Source organism: Scardinius erythrophthalmus (assembly GCF_964197995.2).
Source record: "Scardinius erythrophthalmus genome assembly, chromosome: 13".
Taxonomy (NCBI): Eukaryota; Metazoa; Chordata; class Actinopteri; order Cypriniformes; family Leuciscidae; genus Scardinius; species Scardinius erythrophthalmus.
The window spans coordinates 41,180,701-41,201,286 of record NC_138233.1 but is presented as its reverse complement, the minus strand read 5'-3'; the positions used below and the strand labels follow the sequence as shown (position 1 = coordinate 41,201,286).

Below are 20,586 nucleotides of genomic sequence, written 5' to 3'. Positions count from 1 at the left end.
GGGGAACATGAAATTTGGTGGACATGTAGCCCCACTAGACTTCTAAGGAAAAATTTCGTTTGGTCCCCGGGGGCCACTCCCCCCCCGCGCTGGGCCCCCCCAAACCCAAAAAAATGCAGTTTTTCCTAAATAACTACCTGAACCGTGGCACCGAGGATGAAGAAATTTTTATGGTATATTGGTCTACTAGACTTTTACGGAAAAATTTCGTTTGGTCCCCGGGGGCCACTTCCCCCCCCCCCGCGCTGGGGCCCCCGTAAAATTTTCGTCAACGATACCAGGGACACCGAAGCACCGGGGAACATGAAATTTGGTGGGCATGTAGCCCCACTAGACTTCTAAGGAAAAATTTCGTTTGGTCCCCGGGGGCCACTCCCCCCCGCGCTGGGCCCCCCCAAACCCAAAAAAATGCAGTTTTTCCTAAATAAATAACTACCTGAACCGTGGCACCGAGGATGAAGAAATTTTTAGGGTATGTTGCTCTTAAGGGCCCACATCAACCTAGCCCATAATCACTCATTTGTGATTTGCGCCCCTCCCATAAAAAATGAAAATGCAATATTATTCTGCTTTAATCGCCCCTATCTTCAGTGGAGATGTTCAGAACTGCACCATATTTCATGTGTATGATTAACTTGACATCCTCTGGGGGTATCCTCTGCTAAGTTTTGTAGAATTTCATCCATAGGGGGGTATAAAATAAATTCATTTATGTACACATTTAGTGACTGTACACTCATCGGCCTGTAGATGGTGCTGTTGAGCGAAGGGTTGCTGGTTTAGGATGATACTGTCACACACACACATGCAGGAATACAAACAAACGCAAGCATGCACACACACTGACATCCACACGCACAGACACACACCCATACACACACATACAAATCCACATGCACAGACACACACACACAAACACACACGCGCACACATGTACGCAAACATACATACACGCACAGACACACACACACACACACACACAGACACACACATACACAAACACACACACACATACACACACACACACACAGACAGACATGCACATACTATTACTTTGGGTATATACATAAACACGCAATACAGCCAAATTACTCCACGTCATTTATTTTTGTGGAAAGCCAGTGCAGGCCTGAGCGGCGGTCATATTTTGTACCGCGATGCGGTACATCTAGTTATTGTATGTTGTTGTTGACTTCAAGATCTTTTAACTAATAATAATTACACTTGGCATTTCACGTTGTTGTGCAGTCATTTTGTTGTAATTTTAGATTTCATCATTTGCTTATTTACAGGGAACCATTTTCATGAAACCTAAGAAAACTTCACTCCATCCCACCCCCCATCGCGATTGAAAAACTTTAAATCCTTCATTTTAAAATATGCAGAGCTTTATCCAGTTGCCCACTGTGTCATATTCATATCGTTTTCACTGTGTGCTGTATGTAAAATAACCAGTGTGCACGTAATTACCAGATTACTGAGGGCCCTGTTACAGTGTTTACTTCCTTTTTATTCACATATTCATATATTTTTAAACAATAACATTATTTGGGAATAAAATAGGTAATAGGATTGCAGATACAAGAAGTTGCCATGTTTATTTTAAATATTTGTATTGATATTGATTATTGAATATTGAAAATTGATTAAAATAAATATTATATATACCACCCTGCTCTCTAAGATATTGGCATCAGCCATCTAAAAACCAATATCGGTCGACCACTAGTGCTTTCCTGTCACAGCGTTTCCTGTAGATATCTTCTAAGTTTGGGAGTGCTGTTCCTACAATGCATTGGGCAGTTTTCACCACCTTTTGCAGTGCTTTCTGGACACTAGGGCTGTTTTCGACTAAGGATTTTCATAGTCGAATCTGATTCGTTAGATTTTGCCGTAGTCGACTGATAGTCGAACCTTTTTTTTTTTCTTTTAGATAGCAGCTAGATTTTTTCCATTTCAAACAAAAGAGCTAAAAAAACTAAAAGAAAAACATGGTGTGTAACAAATACCTTTTATTCATTTAAAGCCAGATGACCAAAACATATCACACATATATCACAACATTTCATAAACATGAGGAGCAATATGAGAGGGGAATTTGGTGATCGTTGTTTAGGTACATTAAACCACGTAAAGCTTTTTCACGCCCATGAGAACCGTGTGGAGTCAACCCACAGCTGCTCCGCAGCCCTGCTGAAAATGTGAAGCAGAAACGCTTAATATCAGATAACGTCCATAATAATTGGACTCTGGGTTCGATTTTTTGACCATTTTCAGTGGTTATGAGGAGCAATATGAGAGGGGAATTTGGTAATCATTGTTTAGGTACATTAAACCACGTAAAGCTTTTTTCACGTTAGGACTTATAAAGCCCATGAGAACAGTGTGGAGTCAACCCACAGCCGCTCCGCAGCCCTGCTGAAAATGTGAAGCAGATTTTTGAATACATTTTTATTTATTTACATTAGTAAGCTACAGGACATCGTCTTTCAAAACATGACCTGCGCGAAAGCGGAAAAAAAATGTTTTTGTACCCAGCCCTTCTGAAAATGCGAATGCGTCTCTGTCCCCAGCACATTCCAAACCAAACTGACGCCCATGTATTCGACTATGAGGTTCATAGTCGAATCAGACCTCTCCGAATCGAATCGTCGAATCCTCGACTATTAGAAGTCAGCCCTACTGGACGCAGTACATCTTCTATACCAAACTGAAATCCAGTTGGCCAGGATACTCTCGACGGCACATTGGTAGAAGTTGATCAGGATTTCTGAGGAGAGATGTTTTCTTTTTCTGAGTCCGCAGGGAAAACAGGCGCTGGTGAGCCTTCGTGACCAGTGTGGAGCTGCTGATTGTCCATGTAAGGTCATTGGACAGTTGAATCACTAGGAATTTAAAACTAGTGACACAGTCCACTACCTCGCCATTGATATGGATGGGGGTGTGTGCGCTCCACGTTTCTCCTTCCTAAAGTCTACTATGAGTTCTTTGGTTTTCTTAGTGTTGAGCAACAAGTTGTAATCAGAGCACCATGCAGCTCTGCGGTCCACCTCCTCCCTGTAGGCCGACTCGTGGTAGTTCTTGATGAGTCCGATCACCGTGGTGTCATCTGCAAACTTGACAATGATGCTAGAACCATGTACAGGATCACAGTCGTAGGCGAAAAGGGAATAGAGGAAAGGACTCAGCACACAGCCCTGTGGGACACCAGTGCTAAGAGTGAGGGTAGAAGAGCAATGGTGGTCTAACTGATCATACTGGGGTCTGTTGGTCAGAAACTCCAATAACCAGTTGCAGAGTAAAGGACTGATACCCAAGTCTCTAAGTTTGATGATTAACCTGGATGGGATGACAGTGTTGAACGCTGAACTAAAATCAAGCATTCCAGCGTAAGTGTCTTTATTGTCCAAAATGAGAGAGAACTGAGTGCAGCGTTATGGAAATTGCATCTTCCGTGCTCCTATTTTTGCGATAGGCGAATTGATAAGTATCCAGTGTGGGTGGGAGACAGGTTTTGAGATCCAAGACCAGCCGCTCAAAGCACTTGGTGATGATGGGGGTTAGTGCTACTGGGCGGTAATCATTAAGGCACGTTGCGGAGGAGTTTTTTGGTATTGGTACAATAGAAGTGGTCTTGAAGCAGGCAGGCACAGTAGCTCTGCAAGAGACCGGTTGAATAAGTCTGTCAGAACCCCCGCCAGTTCTCCAGCTCGTCCTGAGAACACGTCCAGGAATGCCGTCAGGCCCTGCAGCTTTCCCTGCTTTAATCCTGCTCAATGTTGGCTGACTTCACTGATCGTGAGTGTAAATGGCTGGAGGTCAGCAGAAAGCTCGATTTTGTTTGTCAGTTCCTGGTTATCCCTTTCAAAGTGAGCATAAAAGTTATTTAGCTCATTAAGGAAGGTGATATCGGTGGATGGAGGAGAGGGGTAAGTAGGTTTGTAGTCACTAATGGCCTGAATGCCCTGCCACATACGTTGGGAGTTTGAGTTGGTGAAGTGTTCCTCACTCTTCAGCTTGTGGCAGTGCTTGGCCTTCTTAGTGCCTCAGATTAGCTCTGGCTATACTATAGGCCTGTGCATCTCCAGATCTAAAGGCAGTGTTGTGTGCCTTCAGTAAGAAGCGAACCTCTCTATTTATCCAGAGCTTCTGGTTTGGGTACAGAGTGATCTGTTCCTCTGTAGTGACACTGTCTATTGTAATGATTATATGATCCAGTAAGAAGGAAGCGTAGCTGTCGATGTGTATGTAGGAGCCACAGGTTGCCTTTCCAATCTGGAAACTGGTCCTGCAGTTCAGCGTCTGCTCCCTCTGGCCACACTTTGATTGTCCACACGTTGAATAAGTGATAAGTTTGTGGGAAAGAGGAACAGGGAGCTGTGATCTGATTTACCCAAATGGGGGAGGGGGTAGCTCTGTAAGCTCCAGGTATGTTAGTGTAAACCTGGTCCAGAGTTTTATTATCTCTGGTGTAGCAGGAGACATGCTGATCAAATCTGGGGAGGACCGTCTTTAAGTTGGAGAGATTGAAGTCATCCACAACAATAAAAGCAACCTCTGGGTGAATTGTTTGTTGTTTTCTAATGGTTGCATGTAGTTCTTTCATTGCAAGGTTAGCATTAGCGTCCGGTGGAATGTATACTGCAGTAACTGTTGTCGATTTAAATTCTCTGGGCATATAAAAGGGTCTACATTTAACCATAAGAAATTCCAGGTTAGGTGAGCAGTTTCTTCCAGTGATAACAGAGTTGGTGCACCAAGCTTTATTTATATAAATGGACAACCCTCCGCCTCTGGTCTTACCGGAGTCTTCTGCCGTCCTGTCTGCCCGGAGAATGTAGCGCTCAGCTAACTCACTAGCGCTGTCCGGAATGCCATTATTCAGCCATGTTTCGGTAAAAACTATGATATTAGAGTCCATAATCCTCTTATTGCAGGTAATGCACAGGCGAAGTTCGTCCATTTTACTGACCAGTGACCGGACATTAGCGAGATGCTGGGTAAAGAGAGCCGATGTGGACATTTTTTTTAATATAACTCTGATTGAATTCGTCATATACACCTAGGATGACTTGAGGGTGAGTAAATCATGGGCTAATTCTCATATTTGGGTGAACTATCCCTTTAAATCTCCATCAATCACTCCAGTGTTTAGATCCAGTTTAACTGAACTTCAAGACCTTTTCAGAATCTCCTCTTCCCACACTGAAACGCCGCTCATCCAGCATTGTAGCAAGCATGGCCGAAAGTTCCTGCCTCAGAAAATTCCTCACCAAATTTTGTGATTGATTTGAAGTTGAAAAGCAGCCCGTGTAGAGTGTACATGGCCGAGGCCGGCTCTCTGATTGGCTCTTGCTCTGTCCGTCAGACACGGGAGCAGCTGCAGGCGGAGCTGATTGGCTGTCAGGCCCGGATCGATGACCTGGAGCGGAGCCTGGCAGAGAAGGGGCAGGTAAAGGAGAACGAGGGTCACATGGCCTCGCTGCTCGTCTTTCTGACTGCCATGCTTGTGTGCTGGCGCTACACAGAGACGATATGGTGCCAAATCATGTGACTTCACCCACAGGACCAGTGCAATTCTGTCAGATTTATTTACATTTACTTTGCATGTCCAGTGCAAGACTCTGATGTGTTAACAACAGTTATACAGGTTGTATACTGTATTTTTGAATCGGAACGATCAGCACAGTTTGTGTAAAGACGCTGTTTTGGCCTAGCGTCTCTCCTTTACACTGTAAACTTTTATTCACAGCCTGCCGTAACCCTAGATTTGAGACCGGTGCACATCCTCAAACCTCAAACTGAGGGCGAACGAGGGCACACATATAATGGAGCACTAGCTTACTGAAGGCTCATAAACCCTACACAGAGGGCAGTTTGGTCCAGAAGTATCTGACACATTCACTTTCTTCCATAGAGATGTTTGAAAAGTTTATGTTAAAGCGTTATAAGCATTAACCAAGCCAACCAGAAACAGAAATAATATATTTTTTCAGTTTCATGCAAAATATGCATGTTTATTTAAACACACACACACGCATATTTAAGTATTTTGAGAGCTTGATTACGTCATGTGCAGTGCCTCATGGGAGTGGCTATTCTCTACAGAGCGTTTCTGGCACGACTTGCTCTCCGCTACATTTTGATTGGGGGAATTTACTATACAGCATCAGGGGTAATGCAGGTTGTCGTCATGAATTCTGCTGTTAAACAATTAAAAAAATATATATATGCACAGATATATTAAACAAAAGCATATAGCATCGATTGACACTCACAGTAGGTCTGCATCTGCAGGTTTATAAGTTATTGTTGAATTACTTATGGAGAGAATTACTGGAGTTTTTACTCCCGGTGTTGTGCCGAACTCTGCCGCCGCCAGATTCCCAGTATAGTTACCAGTATAGTATATGAATGCAGTGTTGCACTCTTTGAGGCGTTATGTAAATGATCTCTAAAGACACATACTCACGGTAGGAGAATTTATGCCACTCAGAAACTCTTACAAAGCCTAAACAAACCCTCACTCGTGATCCATGAACGCGTTTTTCACACTCCGCACACATGCAACACGTGCTGGCGGGAATCATTGAGAGAAGCGGCTTCTCATTGGATAAGAACACTCAGGCTCATGAATAATTAAGAGAAGCGTCTTCTCATTGGATAAGAACACTCAGTCTCATGAATGATTAAGAGAAGCGTCTTCTCATTGGATAAGAGCACTCAGTCTCATGAATAATTAAGAGAAGCGTCTTCTCATTGGATAAGAGCACTCAGTCTCATGAATAATTAAGAGAAGCATCTTCTCATTGGATAAGAACACTCAGTCTCATGAATGATTAAGAGAAGCGTCTTCTCATTGGATAAGGACTCTCAGTCTCATGAATGATTAAGGGAAGTGTCTTCTCATTGGATAAGAACACTCAGTGTCATGAATAATTAAGAGAAGTGTCTTCTCATTGGATAAGAGCACTCAGTCTCATGAATAATTAAGAGAATCGTCTTCTCATTGGATAAGAACACTCAGGCTCATGAATAATTAAGAGAAGCCTCTTTTCATTGGATAAGAACACTCAGTCTCATGAATAATTAAGAGAAGCGTCTTCTCATTGGATAAGAACACTCAGTCTCATGAATGATTAAGAGAAGCGTCTTCTCATTGGATAAGAACACTCAGTCTCATGAATAATTAAGAGTAGCGTCTTCTCATTGGATAACACTCAGTCTCATGAATAATTAAGAGAAGCGTCTTCTCATTGGATAAGGACACTCAGTATCATGAATAATTAAGAGAAGCGTCTTCTCATTGGATAAGGACACTCAGTCTCATGAATAATTAAGAGAAGCGTCTTCTCATTGGATAAGAGCACTCAGTATCATGAATAATTAAGAGAAGCGTCTTCTCATTGGATAAGAACACTCAGGCTCATGAATAATTAAGAGAAGCGTCTTCTCATTGGATAAGAACACTCAGTCTCATGAATAATTAAGAGAAGCGTCTTCTCATTGGATAAGGACACTCAGTCTCATGAATAATTAAGAGAAGCGTCTTCTCATTGGATAAGGACACTCAGTCTCATGAATAATTAAGAGAAGCGTCTTCTCATTGGATAAGGACTCTCAGTCTCATGAATAATTAAGAGAAGCGTCTTCTCATTGGATAAGGACACTCAGTCTCATGAACAATTAAGAGAAGCGTCTTCTCATTGGATAAGAGCACTCAGTATCATGAACAATTAAGAGAAGCGTCTTCTCATTGGATAACACTCAGTCTCATGAACAATTAAGAGAAGCGTCTTCTCATTGAATAAGGACACTCAGTCTCATGAACAATTAAGAGAAGCGTCTTCTCATTGGATAAGGACTCTCAGTCTCATGAATAATTAAGAGAAGCATCTTCTCATTGGATAAGAACACTCAGGCTCATGAATAATTAAGAGAAGCGTCTTCTCATTGGATAAGAACACTCAGGCTCATGAATAATTAAGAGAAGCGTCTTCTCATTGGATAAGGACACTCAGTCTCATGAACAATTAAGAGAAGCGTCTTCTCATTGGATAAGGACTCTCAGTCTCATGAATAATTAAGAGAAGCGTCTTCTCATTGGATAAGGACACTCAGTCTCATGAACAATTAAGAGAAGCGTCTTCTCATTGGATAAGGACACTCAGTCTCATGAACAATTAAGAGAAGCGTCTTCTCATTGAATAAGGACACTCAGTCTCATGAACAATTAAGAGAAGCGTCTTCTCATTGGATAAGGACTCTCAGTCTCATGAATAATTAAGAGAAGCATCTTCTCATTGGATAAGAACACTCAGGCTCATGAATAATTAAGAGAAGCGTCTTCTCATTGGATAAGAACACTCAGGCTCATGAATAATTAAGAGAAGCGTCTTCTCATTGGATAAGGACACTCAGTCTCATGAACAATTAAGAGAAGCGTCTTCTCATTGGATAAGGACTCTCAGTCTCATGAATAATTAAGAGAAGCGTCTTCTCATTGGATAAGGACACTCAGTCTCATGAACAATTAAGAGAAGCGTCTTCTCATTGGATAAGAGCACTCAGTATCATGAACAATTAAGAGAAGCGTCTTCTCATTGGATAACACTCAGTCTCATGAACAATTAAGAGAAGCGTCTTCTCATTGAATAAGGACTCTCAGTCTCATGAATAATTAAGAGAAGCATCTTCTCATTGGATAAGAACACTCAGTCTCATGAATAATTAAGAGAAGCGTCTTCTCATTGGATAAGGACACTCAGTCTCATGAATAATTAAGAGAAGCGTCTTCTCATTGGATAAGGACACTCAGTCTCATGAATAATTCTCAGTCATCGATGGACTACACCTGTGAGAAACATCACGTACTGAGACATTGACAACATGAAGATTTAAAACCCCGGAAGACGAAAATAGAGCAAAAAGCTACATTTAAAACTAACGGATGCTAACATTGTATTCTATAATGAGCAACGCAAGCAAAAAGTTTAGCGTTTCATGACCTTTTCAATATATTATGTATAACAGAAATAAGAAATGATTCAAGCGTGCAACATTGCTTTTGCATGACCTCATCAAATTCCACGTTTAATCCGCTGAATGATGTCCATTCATCATTCCGGAAATAAAACTGTAGGATTTTAATCCATTGTAAAAGTTTAAAAATCAGAGTTTATTTTATTTCCAGTTCATCCATCAAACTGATGATGGAAATGCATTGCATTGTGGGATTCGGCATCATCACAGTGTGCTGTCAAAGAAAACATCATTACTGTGGATCTCAACCAGGGCTGACTTCAGATCAGAGACATAGAAGATAAAAGAACTATTAATCAAGATGTGTTTGTAGATATGCCAAGCTTAAAGGTTTTACTGGACAGAATGTGTGTGTGGACGAGCCTTTGTGGACAGTTTGGGGTCTTGAAGTCAGAAGGTTGAGATCCGCTGTGGTTTAATGATTGGCTGATTCCCAGTGCATGTTTGTCATTGGTCAGCTGCTCTCCCATGCATTTCTCTGCTCGTCTTTCATTGGTTGCTAGATGTTCCTTTTCTTGGGAAATATGCTAATGCACTTTCCTGCATGATGCCTAATAAATCAGCCATTTCTCCATCTTTAACTGTCATTTTAATTTTTTTCTGTGTGTGAGTGCGTATGTGTGTGTGTGTGTGTGTGTGTGTGTGTGTGTGTGTGGGAGTGCGTGTGTGTGAGTGCGTGTGAGTGAGTGAGTGTGTGTGTGTGTTTGCTCTGTTTATATTGAGCTGATTGTTTCAGACTGATTATTTGTTTTGCTTTGACTGACACGAGCGAATGAGAGTGTGTGTGTGATTAGTGTGTAGTGAGGAATAGGAGTGTTAGAGAAGTATTAGTAGTGTAATGTGTAGCGGTGTGTGTGTGTGTGTGTGTGTGTGTGTGTGTGTGTGATGCAGGACTCAAAGTGGGCGGAGGAAAAGCAGAACCTCATCAGGATGAACCAGGAGCTCAGAGAAAAGGTAGAGCCGTCGAGTCCTCTAATACACACACACTCAAACACAAGCACTAACACTGGTCCGGTGTGTGTTTCTCTCTCTCTCTCTCTGTGTGTGTGTGTGTGTGTGTGTGGTAGATAGCCTCGCTGGAGCAGTGTGAGATGCGCTTACGCTCAGAGGTTCGGGATACGCTGGATCAGAACGAGCTGCTGGAGTTCAGGATCCTGGAGCTGGAAGTAAGAGAGTGTGTTTTGCTCCCGCATCATCAGCGCTCAAACCCGGCTCACGTCTACACACACCAGTCCTCACACACACTCTGAATGTGCTCATGTTTTCAAAACTGTATATTTATATCACCATTGTTTTGTTAAATATATACGTTTCAATGGAATAAAAGTTATTTGAATGAAACTCCTCACCAATCTTTTCTTTTGGACTGCACATCTCCCGCATGCTGTGTTTTATTTGTGTGTGTGTGACGTCACACCTTTGTTTACATGCACACACATTTACTATTATTTAATGGTTATGTCAAATTTCATTCTGCACATCATCATCCCAAAATATGTTCTGTTTTTGTATGCTTTAATAATGTCATGCATCTGTTGTGTGTATATCATACATGTGATTGTTGTGAATTATTTGTGAGAATGTTATTCACTAGAGAATCAGACGTACAGTCGAGGAGAGCGGGCACAAACTCTCTGACTTTCAGTTTGTGTAAATCCAGTTGGGGTTCAGTGAATTTATTTGGTCCCACATTAATTTCACACATGTCTAGTATAATTATGTGGTTTTGTTTCATTAATACGGTGTATATTTTTCTCTTGATTTACCCTGGAAGAATGGAAGTGAAATGTGACAACATGCCCCATAGGTGGAGTACATTAAAACATATGACAGAATAAAATATTATCTAATTAAAAAATATACAAGACAAACTAAAATATTTTGTCAATAAAATACAATTATTAACTTTTTTTATATAAAATAATGGCATTTTTTAATAATTAAAAGAATATATATTTTAAGTTTGATAACAAACGCACAATAAAACACAGATATACAGCACGGTTCAGAACATAATAATAATGAATCATTTCTGAACATTGAGTCTTTATTTACCCTTTTCTCATGTTTTCTCAGTAGAATTAATAAAAGTATAGAATATAATAGAATAGTTCTCATTGTAACACACTGTGACAACATGCCCCGCCTGTGCAACTGGGATTTAAACCCAGCGAGTGTCTTCTGCTAGTTAGATCAACATGAAACAACTATCTCAACTGATTGGAGATTAAAATAATATCAGATTTGTCTCATTTTAAATAAACACACACACAAAAAAAAAAAAAAAAAAACAGATGAAAAATTAACACGTAAAAAATTGACTTTTGCCATGGTTAAATGTTCAGTGAAATCTTCCAAAGATTTTTTAATTTTGGTGCAATCTTTTCTATATATAGTATTGATATGTGATAACTAGTAAACACACCAAATTCCATCATGCTGGCATGTGTGGAAAGTTTTAAACCATGTGTGTGACAACAACAAACATGGTTTAAACAAAAGATTGATTGTCTTTCAGCATCATGTCACAATTCCTATTCTTAGTGTTTAAGCCATTCTGTGGCTCTTCTAATCACAGTCAGGTCATGTGACGTGGTGATGATGGAATCGGCAGTCACTTTATCCAGAAGCGACTTACAGCAGAGAAACATAAGCAGTGTCACACAGCCTACAGTATTCAACAATATTTGTAGGATCTGCACACATTCTGTTCCATTATGTTGTTTGATTGTGTTTGGTGTGATATTATAATAACCTGTACGGATTCTTCCCAAAAATATCACCATTACCCTCATGCCCTTTCAAACACGTATTCCTTTCTTTATTCTGCTAAACACAAGATAGTGAATGTTTGAAGAATATCCTGCAAGTGGAAGCTGCCCTTGTGAAAACGATGTATTAATATAGACTCTTAATAATAATAATAATAATAATATACTTTAAAGGAATATACTTAAGTGCAAACTGAATGTAATGATGATTGCATGCTATTTACAATTATATGAAAATGTATTATATGTCAAATTTAAATCAAATGCAATTAGTTTTAGTGCTTTTTGATCAAGTACATCTTTATATGTAATTCCATAATTCCTTATATTGTTTTTGAATTATGGTTAAAGTTACTGTGGAATGTACTGACGAGCATTTATTGTTGACTAAAATCGTATTGTCATTTGTATTTTTCTATATTTAGATACTATTTTTTTTAAATAATTTTAAATGTAATATTAAATAACAGTACAGTTCAAATTATAATCATGTTTGTCTTTAGTCTGTTAGTCAGTCAGTGCTCTTTAAAACAAGACAAAGGTTTATTAAAACATGATTTAGACATACTTTAAGGAAAAACTTTAAATTTGACTATTACAAAATACACTTAAAAAGAAGCGTACTTGTGTGCCAAAGAAAATAGTCATGAAAGTGTGCTCTTTTTAAGTGCATTTGAGTGACATTTTATACTGGGATGATACTTGTATTATCTGTGAGTTTTTTAAACAGTTTTTAAAAAATATACTTTTGTGATTTGAAGTACACTACAACTGCACATTCAATTTAATTAACCGCAGGCTTAAAAAAAGGTGAAAGACACCATTAAAGCAGGCCTATCATAAAAGTGCATGATATTCCCAGTCTCCTGAAGTCTCATGGTAGCTTTGTGTGATAAAAAGACCAAAATGTATTTATTTCACCATCCATTGTATGACTTTAGAAGAATATATATATATACAATTTTTTTTTACATTTATTTATTTATTTATTTATTTTTGTATGTTGAAGAGCTGTTAGGATATTCTTTAAAAAAAAATCTCTTTTTTTTGTTCAGCTGAAGAAAGGACGCCTCGGTCACAACTGTAACCTCGGTTCCCTGAAGAGGGAATGAGACGTTGCGTCGAGATTGACACTGTGGAAACGCACTGTGTGATTGCGTCGTGAAGCATTTGTGAAATCAGTCCAATGGCGTATCGGCGGGGGACACACCCAGACCAAACATTGTCAACTTCTGATCACAGGCACGCTGGAAGTATGGCAGGGTGACGCGATGTCTCGTTCCCTCTTCAGGGAACTGAGGTTACAGTCGTAACCGAGGTGTTCCTTTTCAAGGGAACTTGCGTTGCGTCGAAATTTACGCTTTGGGAACGTCTATACCAACGTCACCATAGTGAACAGTGCCTGTCTCGTTTGAAATCAGGCGAGCACAACAAAGACATTATCACCTGGAACCCAGGAGTGAAGCCCAAAACTAGATTGTAAACCCGACGAGTGTGTGCGGAAAGGAAAAGCCAGCCACATCACACACCTCTTGTAGGAATACCCCTAATACAAGGCTGCAAAGCCTGTTTGTTTCCTGTGCAGGGAGCTCTAGAGTGATCATGGCCTCAACAACCTCAGTTGAGAGACCCGAGTCTATGAGTTGGGCCCCCTCAGAGGCCAAACCCACACTTCCATAACTCTGTTCTCCAGAACTCCCGGGAGTAGAGACAATCAGGGAAACCATGTAAAGATGCAGTACAGCCACGTCTGCAAATCTATATGAGCTCCACTACCTCAGGGTGTAGTCTTCCTTCCCTGGGCCTCAGCCTCAGGGTGTCTGCTCCCTGAATCTGGTGCCCAGGGATGTAGAGCCTAAGCCATCATCATCCGGGTGATTAACTACCAGGTGAGATGATGACCCATCCCGTGAGGGAAGCATCTATCGTAAGCGTTACGCGACAACAAGGAGCTCCCGGGACAAGAACCAAAGCTTCTTCCACATAACTAGTGCATGCAAGCATCGCCGCGTAACCCTGATCATACGAAAGGGGTTGCCCCTCGGGGGAAAAACCCTTTGGTCCTGAGCCACCACTGCAAGGGTCTCATGTACAACAGTCCAAAAGGTATCATGTTGGACGCTGCTGCCATCAGACCCCACAGGTCTCTGAAACTGTTTCGCAGTGAGTGACTGGCCTAGCTTTATTCTTTTCACAGCTGGCGGGATGTACTATATGTGTTTAGGTGAGGTATGCCTGCATCGACATTGATTCCCAAACCATGCCTAGAAAAGTGGTCCTCTGTAATGGAGAAAGCACACTCTTTTTTGGCGTTTAGCCGTAACCCCAACTCTTTCATGTGGCCTAGAATGACATCTCGATGCCGAACCACCAACTGATGCAACTTAGCCAGAATCAACCAATCGTTGATGTAGTTCATGATGCGAATACCCTGCAGGCGCAGAGGCGCCAGAGCTGCATCTACACATTTCATGAAAGAGCGGGGTAATAGTGCTAGGCCAAATAGAAGAACTCGATATTGGTATGCTTTGCCTCTGAAAGCAAACCCCAGGAACTTCCTGTGATATGGAAGAATGGATATATGGAAGTATGCGTCCTAGAGATCTATCGTTAAAAACCAGTCCTCGGTTCTGATCTGTGGCACGATTTGTCTAGAATTTTAGTGGCATGACTAACTCGTTCAGCACTCGCAGATCCAAAATGGGATGCAACCCCCCATCCTTCTTTGGAACTATGAAATATCGGCTGTAGAATCCGGTTTCCCTGTTGGAGGGAGGTACGTTATATGGCCCCTTTCTCCAGCAGGTTTTCACTTCTTGTTCCATTACCAGAGCCTGCCACGGTGGATAGGACCCCCATAAACCTGGGCGGGCGAGACCTGAACTGAATTTGATAATCCTTTTCTATGGTCTGCAGGACCCAACGAGAAACATTTGGCAGTAGCTTCCACGCTGCCAAAAATTCTACTTGAGGTACCAGCCTTTCAAGACTGGCTTCTGTTTTTTTGTTGCGCAATCAGCCTAACGCCCTGTAATAGAAACCGGCAGGGAACGACATAACTGACTGCCCTGGGACCCTCCTCGGAGGGGGCGGGCATCCCAGGACCACTACTTACGGGGGTCAGGACCTTTTTCCCCGCAGCATTCTTGAAAATAATGACAGTCCTCAGATCCGTCTTACCCCTTGAAGGCTGCGGTTGAGAGCGCTAGTCCGACCCAGGGGCCTGGGAGAAGACGCTCTGCTGCTACTGTTGAGATATGTTAGGCAGAAATTCCAAAAATGCTACTAAGAGAACCAATCTCTCAAGACTGGTCTAGGTGTTACTCAAGCGACCAATTTGGTGCCCTGTACGGCAAACCGGCAGGGAACAACCAAACTGACTGCTCTGAGACCCTCCTCAGTGGGGGCAAGCATCCCAATGCCGCTATGTTTCCTGGCGAACGTTGCGCCCTGACGTACACAAGGTGGCGGGGTTGGCAGAATGGCCCCCGAAGGCATGGTAGGGAAATTGGCACCGTATAGTGAGGTGTTAACCACCTCCCCCTGGAAATTAAGAGAACCAGCCTCTCGAGACTGGTCTCTGGTATTACTCAAGCAACCAATTCAGTACGCCCAGTGGCGTACAGGCAGGGAACAGCCGAACTGATTGCTCTGAGACCCTTCTCAGAGGGGGCAAGAATCCCAGCTGAGATAAGGGCTTGCATGAGACTAGAACTCACTGGAGACCATTGCGCCCTGAAGCACACGAGGTGAAGGGGTTGGCAGAACGGCCCCTGAGGGCACCAAAGGGAGATGGGCACCGTATAATGAGGTGTTATTCATTTCCACCCAGGACATTTCACAATTCATTTCCTCAGAATTAAACGCAGCCAATGATCAACCAGACAAGTAAACAAGGTCTTTATGCTCCTTTACGCCATTATGCTCCTGTCTAGATATATTATACTTGTGGACAAACAACAATAAATAGACAGAGACAGGTTGACACAGAGTGCTTGCTGAAGACACAGAAGCTGACAATGTTTGGTCTGGCTGCGCTTCATAGCTTCCTGCCACCTGTCACCCGCCTATACGCCATTGGACTGATTTCACAAGTGCTTCACGACGCAATCACGTAGAGAGTACCCACAACGTCATCTTGACGTAACGCGAGTTCTCTTGAAAGGGAATGCTTTATTTTTGGTTGAACAATTCCAGAATTAGATACAGATACCATTACACCCAAAATAAGTTTTCTCTGTATATTTCACCACCAGTTATTCTTTTAACCAATAGGAGAGGGAACGGCGTTCTCCTGCCTTTAACCTGCAAATCTCTGCCTCTGAAAACAACAGTATCCTACAGCTACACTGCCAACAAGAGGGTGTCAAGGTAAAAACACACCTGTACATGCACACACACACACACTCACACACACGTACTGACATACAACATTTAATGCCAAAATAGCTAATGTCAAGGTGTTTCATTTAAAATATACTAAATATAGTAATATAGAAATAACAAGCCTCATTTATCAATCTAACGTAGAAATGAGTGCAGAAATCATCTTACAACTGGGTTCATGAAACATCACACATGTGATTCATCAAACATTCGTATGCAGCCAATCCCCTCATATGAATGATCAGACGTTGATAAATGTGGTGGTTTAAAACAATCGTCATTTAAATATCATGCCCAAAAATTCACTCGATTCTTAATTTACCCCCACCCCACACAACTCTAATGTCACTTATTATTGGAGTTATTGGAGAATACTCGTAGCTACCTTAAGCTGACCGTTATAATTTATTGTATTATCATTTTCGTTTGTGTAATTTTTTATATTTTCTCCAACAACCCAAGCATACATACAGGCCTATAGAAATGTGCTGCAGGCCTAGGAAAAACTGTAAATAATTAATGAGCTCCAGTGATCAAGGGCTTAGGCTGTTCCAACTAATTTCGAGGGTTCCACCACTAGTGGGCTCTCCTGGATTGATGGCTAGCCTATCAAAGGGCCCTGACCTCGAGTGCCCCAGGTTAGGCTCGCAGGATGGCTCTTCCGTTCTACGCATTGATTGGACAGCAACTGACACCATGCACGTGAACCGTTTTGAAAGGGAATGTTTTGAATGACTAGCATTGCATATGCTAGTCTTGTTACTGTGCTGGCCATCAAGTCGAAGCTTGCTGCTCCTCGGGCGAAATATTCTGTTGAAATGGCTTTCAGCACCAGCTTATATAGGCCGGTGTCCCTGCCCAATTGAGCGCTCTGAAATGCCATTTGTCTGTACAGTTGCACAGACGCGATTCAATAAGGTTTCAGTATTTCAGAGAAAAAAGGTTTTCCTTTAGCATCAGTAATTGACGCAATGATCGTCCCTGTTATCTCAGGGAACCAAGTTTACATCAGTAACCGAAACGTTTATAACATGGAGAAATGTAACACGGCCAAGCCCAAGAAGAAGTAATGTTTGATGAAAATTGATCTCAGACCAAAAACACCTATAAACCTCATAATCACAAACAATTATTAAAGAAGTATTTAATATAAGAAAATACTTTATTAATGTTATGGATAGGATATATGACATACTGTCAATAGAATATTTTACCATTAGCAACACATTTTTAAATGATGAATATGGCTCCATAGGTTTTTATTCCAGTCAAAATGCTCTCATAACAATTGCTGCACACAAGTTCACGATAACTCAAAAACTTGCATACTCGATTTAAAACCTGACGTCCATAGTCCATATTGATAAATGTCACGTATTGCGTGGAAACAGTTTTTTTGTAATACTTTCGTTTTGTAAATGAGGGCCATTGTGCGGATGAATGAATGTGTCGGTTCAAAACAAGTTTATATCCATTGATACTCCATAACCAATAGGATGTCACAGTCCTATCCTTTATACAATACAATTATTCATATACAATAAACACCAAAATTTTACACCTCACACACTTGCACACATGTACTGTATGATTGCGTACCTCATCTTCACATGTGTTTGGTTTAGGATGTTATCATTCCTGACCTCATGAAAAAGCTTGACATTCTTGGCGATAATGGGGTAAGAACATCTTTAACGTGTGCACGTGTTACTCCTGTTTCTCACAATCGAGAGCTGAGATGAACTTTTCACTTCTCGCTGACAGAACTTGCGAAATGAGGAGCAGGTGACAGTGATTCAAGCAGGCACTGTGCTGTCTTTATGTGAAAAGGTATCATGCCCTTCATTCTTTAAATCCTCAAAGATGATATGGCTTTTATTTTGTCTGTAGCTCTATTGAATTGCTTTGTCTTTGTGAGCAGTGGCTGAAGCAGATTGACAGCACCGAAGCTGCGCTGACACAGAAGATGATTGATCTGGAGAACGAGAAGGTCGGAGATGAATGAGTTGTGCTGTTGGTCTAGTGATAGATGAGGCTTGATGACAGTCGATTGAAGTGTGTGCTGCTGTCTTGACCTGGCTGTGCTGTGATCAACAGGAGCTGTTCAGTAAACAGAAGGGGTTCCTGGAAGAGGAGCTGGACTACAGGAAGCAAGCTCTTGATCATGCCCAACTGGTAGGACCATCAGATTTTGTAGCGTAATCAACTATTCTACCCTCTTTGATTTGATTTGATTCAGTTGTTTTGTCAGTAAAAGAAATGTTGTTGGCCTACAGTACCACAGTTAAGTCTCATAAAAACAGTTGCCAAGAAAGTAAAAGCATATGTAGCACTACTTACATTATTGATGGATGCCTTTATTTCATTAAAAAGTGACAGGACATTATTTTTTATCATATTTGTGGCAAGTGCCAGTTTGCTCAATTTGTAAGATGTAAGACATTTGAGAAATGAAGCCGGTCAGACCGGACGTGCTTTTATCCTTTCCTGGACTTGACGTCACCCGCCCGTGACGTTCACTCTCGCCATTGGACTAGTCAACACTTGTGCATCATACGCAATCACACAGGGGCGTTCCCAAAGCATCCTCGACGCAGCGTCTCGTTCCCTCGAAAGGGAACTGTCCCGACTCATGATAGATGTGTGTGTGTGGTGTTCAGAGGGTGCAGGAGCTGGAGGCGACTCTGTACTCCGCCCTCCAGCAGGATCCAGACAGCTGTGTGGGCGAGAGTTTGAGTGACAGGCAGAGGGCACAGCTGGCCGAGTCCATGGAGGCGGTGCGGAGACAGATCCTGAGGCAGAGTCGCCATGCCGACACGCTAGTGCTACAGCAGCGCATGGAGCTGCTCCACTCTGCACAGCAGGTCAGGATCTGTGTGTGTGTGTGTGTGTGTGTGTGTGTGATGGATAGGTTTAGGGGTAGGGTAGGGTTAGAGTTTGTGTGTGTGTGTGTGTGTGTGTGTGTGTGTGTGTGTGTGTGTGTGTGATGGTTTGGTTTAGGGGTAGGGTAGGGTTAGAGTGTGTGTGCGTGTGTGTGTGAGTGTGAGTAGGTGTGTGTGTGTGTGTGTGTGTGTGTGTGTGTGTGTGTGTGTGTGTGTCTGTCTGTGTGTGTGTGTGTGTGTGTGTGTGTGTGTGTGTGTGTGTGTGTGTGTGTGTGTGTGTGTGTGATGGGTAGGTTTAGGGGTAGGGTTAGTGTACGGGGACAGAATATACAGTTTGAACAGTATAAAACCATTACGCCTATTGAATGTCCTCTCAAGTATAGCAAAACAAATGTGTGTATGTGATTGTGTGTGTGTGTGTGTGTGTGTGTGTGTGTGTGTGTGTGTGTGTGTGTGTGTGTGTGTGTGTGTGTGTGTGTGTGTGTGTGTGTGTGTGTGTGTCTGTCTGTGTGTGTGTGTGTGTGTGTGTGTGTGTGTGTGTGTGTGTGTGTGTGTGTGTGTGTGTGTGTGTGTGTGTGTGTGTGTGATGGGTAGGTTTAGGGGTAGGGTTAGTGTACGGGGACAGAATATACAGTTTGAACAGTATAAAACCATTACGCCTATTGAATGTCCTCTCAAGTATAGCAAAACAAATGTGTGTATGTGATTGTGTGTGTGTGTGTGTGTGTGTGTGTGTGTGTGTGTGTGTGTGTGTGTGTGTGTGTGTGTGTGTGTGTCTGTCTGTGTGTGTGTGTGTGTGTGTGTGTGTGTGTGTGTGTGTGTGTGTGTGTGTGTGTGTGTGTGTGTGTGTGTGTGTGTGATGGGTAGGTTTAGGGGTAGGGTTAGTGTACGGGGACAGAATATACAGTTTGAACAGTATAAAACCATTACGCCTATTGAATGTCCTCTCAAGTATAGCAAAACAAATGTGTGTATGTGATTGTGTGTGTGTGTGTGTGTGTGTGTGTGTGTGTGTGTGTGTGTGTGTGTGTGTGTGTGTGTGTGTGTGTGTGTGTGTGTGTGTGTGTGTGTGTGTGTGTGCGCTTCTCTTTACATGCAATGTGCATGATGGCCACCATCCACTTTAATTGTATGCTTGAACATTCTGCTAAATATCTCTTGTTGTTTTTCATGAAGATAATAGGCCGTACAGGTCTGGAATGACAGAATTAGTACATTATGATTTTGGTATTGTTTCATTGATCTCACAGAGGATCAGAGAGCTTGAAGATAAGATCGACATGCAGAGGAGACAGATCAAAGAGATTGAAGAAAAGGTGTGTATGGATGTGTCCCTCTCTCTCTCTCTCTCTCTCTCTCTCTCTCTCTGTTAGATCATTTTCTGGATAGATACTGTCTCTTACATGTTCAGTAGTTGTGGGGAAGTTGGATTGGGCTGAAATTAATTTTTCATTTATAAATGCATACTGGACCATAAGACTGACTCTTCTCTCCTCTCCTCTCTC

General features: G+C 41.9%; 1 protein-coding gene across 1 annotated transcript in view; it reads left to right on the top strand.

Annotated features, from left to right (window-relative positions):
* jakmip1 (janus kinase and microtubule interacting protein 1) overlaps positions 1-20,586 on the top strand; it is a gene marked incomplete at its 3' end in the record, with an annotated part of 80,684 nt that overhangs the window by 60,014 nt on the left and 84 nt on the right. The window contains exons 11-20 of the mRNA XM_081382523.1: positions 5,369-5,452; positions 9,919-9,996; positions 10,110-10,208; positions 16,089-16,184; positions 17,825-17,878; positions 17,964-18,029; positions 18,121-18,189; positions 18,297-18,374; positions 18,860-19,063; positions 20,332-20,397. Coding sequence (XP_081238649.1) covers positions 5,369-5,452; positions 9,919-9,996; positions 10,110-10,208; positions 16,089-16,184; positions 17,825-17,878; positions 17,964-18,029; positions 18,121-18,189; positions 18,297-18,374; positions 18,860-19,063; positions 20,332-20,397 — 894 coding nt within the window. The remainder of the gene's footprint in view (positions 1-5,368; positions 5,453-9,918; positions 9,997-10,109; positions 10,209-16,088; positions 16,185-17,824; positions 17,879-17,963; positions 18,030-18,120; positions 18,190-18,296; positions 18,375-18,859; positions 19,064-20,331; positions 20,398-20,586) is intronic.